We start from the raw sequence: 9,318 nt of genomic DNA, 5'->3' as shown, positions 1-9,318 counted from the left end.
AAAAGAGCTGAAGTGTGGGCTTGTCATTAGAGGTGGGACTTACTTAGGGTTAAACCTTAAAGATAGGATGGTTAAGTGTGTGTAGCTTTTTCACATGGAGGCTAGAAGATGAGAATTTATGCATTATGGCTTCTATCAATCAGTTGGGAGGGGTGACAGGTATAAAAGGCCCTTGGTGCTCAAAAGAGCACTAGTGATTGCAGGTGGGAAGGCGGCATAATGGACTTGAAGTGGGCAAGAGTACACCCTATTTCTAGTATGGGGGCAGATGAGGAAGAAGAAAAACCCACTCAAGGGTGGTGTCCTTCCTGGAGAGGAGGGCTTCAGTGAAGGCCAGGAGCTGGAGGGAGGCTTCAGAGCAATTGAGCATATGGGGAGTTACTGATCAAAGCCAGAGAATGGCAGAGGGCACCAGAAAAGGATTGGAATGGAGAAGAGAGGCTCCCATTAGGGCATATAGGAATAACATATATGAAAAATAATAGAGGCCAGGAGGCATGATGGGGTGGGATCTGATTATCCTGCAGAAAAGAGTAGGCAGCTGTATCCAGTGCTGTGGTCCCAAGTGCTGCCCTTTTGGAATGGCAGCTGACAATGTAGGGCCTGTAGGCAGGCAGGGGCTTCCTGAGTTAAAGACTTGGAAGATGGCCAAATTTGGAGCATCATGAAGGAAAGACATGCAGATAGCTGCAGTATATATATAGTGACAAGTCAATCAGTGCAGGTGAATGGACAGGATGGGGGAAATGCACAAGAGCTAGAACATAAGTTCTAAAAATGTTAGAGAAAAATGATAAAGAACTTCTAGATAGAAAGATATACACACTAGGGACTTCCCTGGTGGCACAGTGGTTAAGAATCCGCCTGCCAGTGCAGGGTACACGGGTTCGATCCCTGGTCCAGGAAGATCCCGGAAGCTCCCACGTGCTGCAGAGCAACTAAGCCCGTATGCTGCAACTATTGAGCCTGCACTCTAGAGCCCACGAACCACAACTACTGAAGCCAGTGCACCTAGAGCCCATGCTCCACCACAAGAGAAGCCACTGCAGTGAGAAGCCCGTGCACTGCAACAAAGAGTAGCCCCTGCTCGCCGCAACTAGAGAAAGCCCACGTGCAGCATCGAAGACCCAATGCAGCCAAAAATAAATTAAAAAAAAAATACAGTATATCCTTGGGTAAACGAGCAAGTCTTTACAAAGCTATGGTATGAATGGGTATCGTATATACAATGCAGTATAACTGGCTCTGTGGCACAATGGATGGCGCACTGGACTTCTAGCTGGCCTTGTGTGGTTATAATGCAGTATAATCAATACAATGTAGAAGAGGTCTGGAAGAACAGTCCCCAAATGTAATAGTAGTTGTGACTTTGGCAGATTATATAAACTTTCACTCTGCTTAATATACTATTTGAATTTGTTATAAAAGCATCATTACACTTATTTTTTTTTTAATGTTTTAGGAGGACTCTTCTGCTAGCTCTTTACCAAACTAATTAACTGGGACTAACCAAAAAGAAGAAAAAGTGAGGGAATTGACCAGGAAAGGGATGGGACTGCCAAGCAAAGGTCATTCTTCATAGGAGAGGAAACAAAAATAAAAGATGCCAATGCATTTTTGAAAAATAGAAAACAAATGAAGTGGTAACTAACTCAGCAAGTGGAGGGGTGTTGCTAGCCAAGTACCAGTGGAGAGAGGATTGTGTGTGAATCCAGTTTGCCCAGAAGAAGCCAGGAAAAGCACATCATAGTCATGCATTTGAAAAGTTATTTAGAACTATAACTTAACTATAACTGTATAGAGTGGGGGTGGAGGTGTTACAGAATGAGGTGGTTGGTGTGAGAACTAAATCTTTAAATATCCCCCACCCCACCCCCAAAAAAAACCAGATTCTAAAATTAATGAAGTACGCTATTAACCATATCATTTAGAAATGCGGAAATACCAGAAGAGCTGACAGAAAGTTTAGGAATAGTAGCTTCTGGAAAGCAAGACTAGGGATGAGGGGAAAGGGTGATGAAGAGTCACCCTCCCCCAGTTTTAATGATATAATATATAAACTTACAGTTTTATATATCAATGATTTGATAAGTGTACATGAAATGATTCAAGTTTAGTTAACATCTGTTACCTCACACAGATTTTTTTTAACTTGTAATGAGAACTATGTGTTTTTTTTAAACTATGTATGTCTAGTTGTATATATGCATTACTATATCAGGTGGGGCACTGGAGAAATTACCTGCCTGTCCTATAAAATGTAAGAAGGAAAAGAGAACCTGTGTTGAGGTAAGGCAGGAGAATAGAGCCTTTAGTGAGGGAACTAAGGGTGTAGGGGAAATTTATTCGCAATGGAAAGAGGCATCATATTGAAAAATGGTTAGGGGGAGTCTGCAATGGGAGAAAGAGACAGGCAGGGCAGACAGAAGATGATGTCATTAAGAGAAATGGTATAAAGGAGGAATCCAAAATTGGGGTTTAAGCTGCATCTTATAGAGTAATCTATTAGATCCCAAATCCAGACATGCTGAAAACATGTTTTATCTGGCATTTCAAGCCATTTGAACCATTACCCAGAATTTGACTGATGTGACCAGTTTCTTATCTTAAAAAAAACATTAAATTTGAACTGCGTTTAAAACTTTGCTCCCTGAAGAACAAAGCTGGAGGGATGAGGCTCCCTGGTTTCAAACTATATTACAAAGCTATAGTACTCAAAACAGCATGGTATTGGCAAAAGGACCCAAATTAATGGGACAGAACAGAGAGCCCAAAATAAACCCACGAATATATAATCAATTAATGACAAGTGAGACAAGAATATACAACAGGGAAAGGACAGACTCTTAATAAATACTGTTGGGAAAACTGAACAGCCATATGCAAAAGAATGATGCTGGACCACTGTCTTAACCGTACACAAATAATTAACTCAGAATGGATTAAGACTTTAAGACCTGGAACCATAAAACTCCTAGAAGAAAAAAGGTGGTAAGCTCACTGACATCAGTCCTGGCAATGATTCTCTTTGGATTCGACACCAAAAGCAAAAATCAACAAGTGGGACTACATCAAACCGAAAAGCTTCTGCACAGCAAAGCAAACCATCAACAAAATGAAAAGGCAACCACTGAATGGGGGGAAATATTTGCAAATCAGACATCTGATAAGGGATTCATATCCAAAATACATAAAGCACATATACAACTGAACAGCAAACAATCTAATTATAAAATGGGCAGAGGAACCGAATAGATGTTTTTCCAAAGAAGATATACTGAGGGTCAACAGGTACATGAAAAGGTGCTCAACAACACTAATCATGAGGGAAATGCAAAACAAAACCACATATCAAAATCCCAATGAGAGATCATCTCATAACTGTTTGGCTGGCTGTTACCAAAAAGAAGTGTTGACAAATATGTAGAGAAAAGGGAACCCTGGTGCACTGCTGGTGGGAATATAAATTGGTGCAGCCACTGTGGAGATTCCTCAAGAAATTAAACAGACCTAACATATGACTCAGCAATTTCACTTCTGGGTATTTATCTGAAGAAAATGAAACACTGACTGGAAAAGCTGTCTGCACCCCCATGTTCACTGAAGCATTATATACAATAGCCAAGATACAGAAACAACCTAAAAGTCCACGGATGAATGAATGGATAAAGAAAATGTGTATGTACACACAATGAAATATTCAGCTATTTTTTTTTAAAAAAAGGAAATCTTGTCATTTGCAACACAATTGACCTTGAGGGCATTATGCTAAGTAAAATAAGACAAACACCATATGATCTCACTTATATGTGGAATTTAAAACAACAAAAACAAACCCTCCCACGCCCCAAAACCAAGCTCATAGATACAGAGAACAGACTGGTGGTTGTCAGAGATGGGGAATGGGCAAAATGGCTGAAGGGAGGCCAAAAGGTATAAACTTTCAATTATAAAATAGGTCATAGGGATGTAATGTACAGCATGGTGAGTATAGCTAACAATGTACTGCGTATTTGAAAGTTGCTAAGACAGATCTTAAAAGTTCTCATCACAAGGAAAAGACAATTTTATGACTGTGTGGTGATGGATGTTAGACTAATTGTGATCATTTCACAAATATCAAATCATTATCGTGTATACCTGGAATTTATATAATGTGGTATGTCAGTCGTACCTCAGTTAAAAAGCAAAACTTTGTCCTTCTGGTGTCGATGGTTCTCCACCTTCTTGCCATGCCAGCATCGTCTTTGGGAGGAGTGAGTGGTCTCAAAGGTTGAGTGTGATGTGCTCTCCATCTTTACTTTCCTGGGCTGAAAATCAAAAGACTTCATAAACACTTAAGTCAGCAGGAGGAAAATCTTGGATGGATCACTTACCCACCCCACAGGCTGCTACAGTTGCCTCTCCACCTCCTTTGCTTACAAAACACTGTAAGAGAGAAGTGGGGTTTACAGCTCAGACTATTTTGATAACCTGGATCAAACCAGCCCAAATATCCACAAAAGGTATGCTAGGATCTGAGATGTCATGGGGAAAGGGGGATGGGGGAACAAACCAGCTGTTTTAAAAACCAAGTCTGGGATGTGAAGCCTTGCTTAGGTGAGGTATTTAATCCTGTGCTCCCGTCATGACCAACTTCTTTGCTGTACACAAACTGAGTTCTGAGTACCTCAGTTTGCACTTCAGCGTCTACCGAGATACGCTAGAAGCACTAGTTTGGAAGTTCAGTTTTTTAACAACCATCCAAAGCTAATCCCTAAAGCTAGTACAGAGCCGGACACATAGTAGGAGCACAGCAGATATTTGCTGAGTGGACAAAGAACAAGTCACATTTAGGGCACATACCTTTTAATGAAATATAACTTTAAAAAATCTGATCTGTCTAGTTTTCTAAGAATGTTAACATAGAGATTTAACCCTTTTTCTGTATAATTACCTCAGTTCTGCTATGCATATACTACAATAAGCACTTGGGATATAAAGTACAAATAAATGCAGTGGGTGCAAAGGTTAACCTTCATTATAATGAAAGGACAAATCTTTCAGGTCACCACAGAGCAGAAAAATGTCACATATTGCTCAAACTTTTGGGTAATTTATAGGTGATAATACTAAATCTTTAATGTACTAAAAATTTATAAATTTTAGATCACAACCAATTGTAAACTGGCAATGGGAGGCATAGCAAAAAACTACATTGCAAAAGGATGTAAAAAATGGACCCCATGCCTACTTTTGGAACTTTAATACACCACTGCTTCCACTGCATCTCCCAGACATTCCTTTCTGTATGGCCTATGCTGTGGAGAGACTTACATGGACTATTCTTGATGAAAAAACATCGTATCCAGTTCTTTTTCCACCCACATATTTAGCTGGACTTTAATCCACTATATTTATAGAATTGTGAATCATGACCCAAGAAGTCATGGCTTCTTGGAAAAATATAACTGACTTCTGCATTTCATTTTGAGGATTCTACTGCTCAACACCAAGGTAGCAAATGAGGCCCCAGTCATAGCTCTGCCCTCCAGAGCCTGTGACAGTTGTTACAGGCCATTGCCCACCAAGAGCCACTGCCAACCTAAGGATATGCCATGGCAGGAGAAAACAAGCACCTTCCCTGCTCAACCTGGAGACAGAAAGGGGGTCCTGAGCCCTCTGAGGCTCTACCATGTGACAAAGGCATCAACTAAGGAAGGCCCATGAATCTTAAACTTCACATTTTATGGCTCGTATGCTGTCACTCTTCATAGACCCAAATTTCTTCAAAACAATTCATTATAAACTCAATATTCTTTAAAAACTTTGATGCTGTGACAGTGCAAACAGCATTCATTTTATTGCTCAACTTCGGCATGGGCACATACATAGTTAATTCTTAAAAACCATTTATACAGATGTTATTGATAAAGCTCATGTAACAACTGAGTGAAAATACAAAGAATATCAAAGCTAAAACACTCTGTAATAAATACAATGAAAATGATAAAACTTTGTTTTTAAAGTCAGTTTGAGAGAAGGAAGAATATTACATTAAGTGAACTAATTACATCTAGAAACAAAACAACTCAGCATTTGGTACAATCATCATCCTAATGTAAGTACATTAAATACTACAAATGGCACCCATTGACTGTGCTGCAGGCTAAAGACAGAAGCAGAAGGAGCTGCTCTATCAAACTGTAAAGATGTCTGGAACAATCTCTTAACTCCCATCAATGCAATCAGCTCGATGCACCAGAAGTTCAAGCAGACTTAGTGTTGTAAAATAAAGCAAATTACCTTGTATTTAAAAGAAAGGAAACTTGTGCTCTGGAGTGTAATTACAAGGAAAAAATAAAAGACTTGGTAAAAACAAAACCCATTCAGGGCAACAAACTATGTGCAAAACAAAATGTACACTATACACAGCACTATTTAAAAACTCTTTACACCAAAGAAGTAAGACCCTCAGAAACAAAACTCACCTCTGTATTGCATATGAGCTCTACAAAGTAACCATTGTTCATAAGTATTCATGATAGAAAGGCAATGTATGGAAACATGATATCACAAATCTGAAATAAAACTAGAGGAAGGATTAGAAAAAACCCAGCTGAGAGGGACATGTGGAAATAAATATTCACATTACACATGAGGTGCAAGTCCAAGGTTCAATGATACATTGGCACGTTTTGTTTGCTTAGCACCTATTTGGAAGTGATCAGGTAACATAACTTTGAAAATGAAATCTAAATCATCCTGTTCTTATAAATTATGTTGGTGATACCACAGACTGTAAGGGAGGGTAATTTATTTCTTTTAAAGCTCTATTAAGTCATTATTATAAAATTAAGAAGGCACTCAAAAAGCGATGGTATTTGCCTGCTCTGTATTGTACATTAGTATGAGAGTAGCATTTCATTAGTACTGCATCCGTCAGTTATGATTTCTCTAAAGTGTTCATCATGTACTTACTATTACTGAAAGATTATAACAGGCACAGTCACACTGCGCTAGTGCTTTCATATATGAGAGAGATGGACCTGGAACCAATAAGGTACTATCGTGAAAGCTGAAAACTACTGATGATCAAACAGTATGTTTTAAGATGTTCTTCGGTACTACTAAGAATGCAGTAGGAAAACAAAGTGGGAAGAAAAAGGTCAGCATAAGCACATCGCCCCTACACAGTTATGACTGTAACCAGCTTGTATGGCTGTCAAATTTGGCTGAATGAAATAAATTTAAATACTTAGAAACGACAGGAGTAGTTCTCAACTTTTTTTAAGCAGCAAATTTTCCACCTCTTTTATTCTACCCATCCCCCCACCCCTCCTAGCCCCCATGAAAGCTTACGTGGAATTCCAATGTATTTAAAAGAGAAAAATCGGAGCTGCTCTGGGTAAAGAGGGGTGGGGAGTTGGAGGCCCCTGCTCAAGTACCAGCTATGTTTCTTCTCCCTCTCTCTTTGTCCCTCCTCTCTTAACCATTACTTCTGAGGCACCTCTGAGGAGCCCCTTGGCTCCAAGAACACAGACTGAAAACCAATCCATCAAACGAAAGAATACAAGGGGCTTATTCACTTGATAATTAAGCTGCAAAATTTAAACAAAGCTATCTCATCAAAATTGCTATGATTTCAGATTTTTCCAATCTCTCACTCCAGAACTGTGGTTGCCTTCTGGGTCATGCAACATGCCACACACCTTGAAAGCTAAATATGGATATTTCAAAATCAAATGCTGATCTTCAACACCAAGCAAACTGGGATTCCCTTACCTCCAAAATCACTCTTCAGACGAAAAGTACTGTCTGCGATAGAGTCAGAATCGCTTGTTAGTAATCACATCCCTGCCCCACCACCCCACTTCATTTTAGGTAAAAGCAGGGTTTTCTAAGCTTGCTAAATAATCTTTAGAGCAAAATTTTTCCTTTTCGTAATTTTATCTGATTAAAATATGAGCAGCTAAACAGAGATTCAGGATGGTTTACTTGATAGAAACTTACCATAATTAAAACGTAATATAAGTTAGGTGCACTTGTCACAGGAGACTTTGGTTTACAGAAATAGTATATATATATATCAAAGATAAGCTGACCCAATAAAAGAATGAAAATCCGATACCATCCACATGATCTGAGTAGCTATAAAAATGCAGTATTTCCATTTAAGATGCAAAGTAAATGCAAAATACTCGATCATATTCATTCAAGATAAAAAATTAAGATTTTTTTAAAGTCTCTTAAAAACAGGGAGCCCCTGAATGCATCTTATTGTAGCAAATAAGCTACTAAGTTCAGACTAAATGGTTGCATTAAGAATTTGACAACCAAAATTATACAGCTGTATTCCATGGAATTCATGCTTGAAAAATATAAAAAGAGACTCAGGCTAGGTTGAAACATATAATGCTTTTAAAATATAATGCTTTGCTATAGAAAAATGTAATTAAACATGTAAATGGCTTAACTTTTTTAAGATTCTTTTATAGCCAATTGTTTACAAAGTTAGAATAATTCAAAATAATTTTATTTTTTTTTTTTACAAAGAGCAAGTACAGGAGCTGTTCAAAATCATGTATTCAACCAAAATGAAATGTGACTTGTACCGACTGCTGAAGTTGTCTTGATGTTTGATAGAGTTGAAATCTGTGAAGCGATTTGAATAGATTACCTTTTATAAAAATAGTAGTAGTCTTTAAGTGTAGAATACTGCCTAACTCTGGAAATGTAGGAAAAGTCAGCATTCTTTAGGTTCAAGATATTAATTTTAAATAGCAGCTGAATGTGGCCTCATGGCAAAGCATAAAGACCTTTTTTTCCTTGAAAAGGAATTTCAGAATTGTCCTTTCCCCTCACAGTATCCTAAAATTTTTTTTAAAAAGGGGGGTGCATTTTCCTGTATGTCAGCATTCCTTGAAACTGCTGAAAGGAGGCTGTCAGTCAGGGTATAAATAGAGTCCTGGGTAAATCCTTGAAGTTGTCATTCCACAGCAAATCCACATGTTTCTTCAATGGCTGTTAGCAGCTTTTCATATAACTTTTCATAGCTTTCATAGGGCGGAATGTCTATTCGATTGAAGCTGTAATTAAGCAAATCAGATTTTACACAGTTCATTCAAAACAGGTCAACTGAACTGACCTAGCAAGTGTATACTAATTCGTTTACCCTAATACAGCCACATTACTCTTTGTGTCACATAGAAAATGACAAGAAAAAGGTTATATTTCTCTCAAGTAGAGATTATTGCTTTCGGGTTTTCCTATCAATTTCTGGATAATCTTAATTCACTTAAAAGGAATGATAAGCAACTCTTTTAAGGGTCCATTTAG

The 9,318-nt window shown here is 38.3% G+C and overlaps 1 protein-coding gene across 2 annotated transcripts in view; it reads right to left on the bottom strand.

Moving 5' to 3' along the window:
- Window positions 1-7,624: 7,624 nt before the first annotated feature.
- SMURF2 (SMAD specific E3 ubiquitin protein ligase 2) overlaps window positions 7,625-9,318 on the bottom strand; it is a 116,960-nt gene continuing 115,266 nt past the window's right edge. For both annotated transcript variants that reach the window (XM_082860473.1, XM_082860474.1), the window contains one exon: window positions 7,625-9,068. In XM_082860473.1, the coding sequence (XP_082716599.1) occupies window positions 8,969-9,068 (100 nt within the window). In that variant the 3' untranslated portion in view covers window positions 7,625-8,968. The remainder of the gene's footprint in view (window positions 9,069-9,318) is intronic.

This window comes from Leucopleurus acutus (genome assembly GCF_964270905.1).
Source record: "Leucopleurus acutus genome assembly, chromosome: 19".
Lineage (NCBI taxonomy): Eukaryota > Metazoa > Chordata > Mammalia > Artiodactyla > Delphinidae > Leucopleurus > Leucopleurus acutus.
Note: the sequence above shows the minus strand (reverse complement) of the source record. Positions and strands in the feature narration are given on the sequence as shown.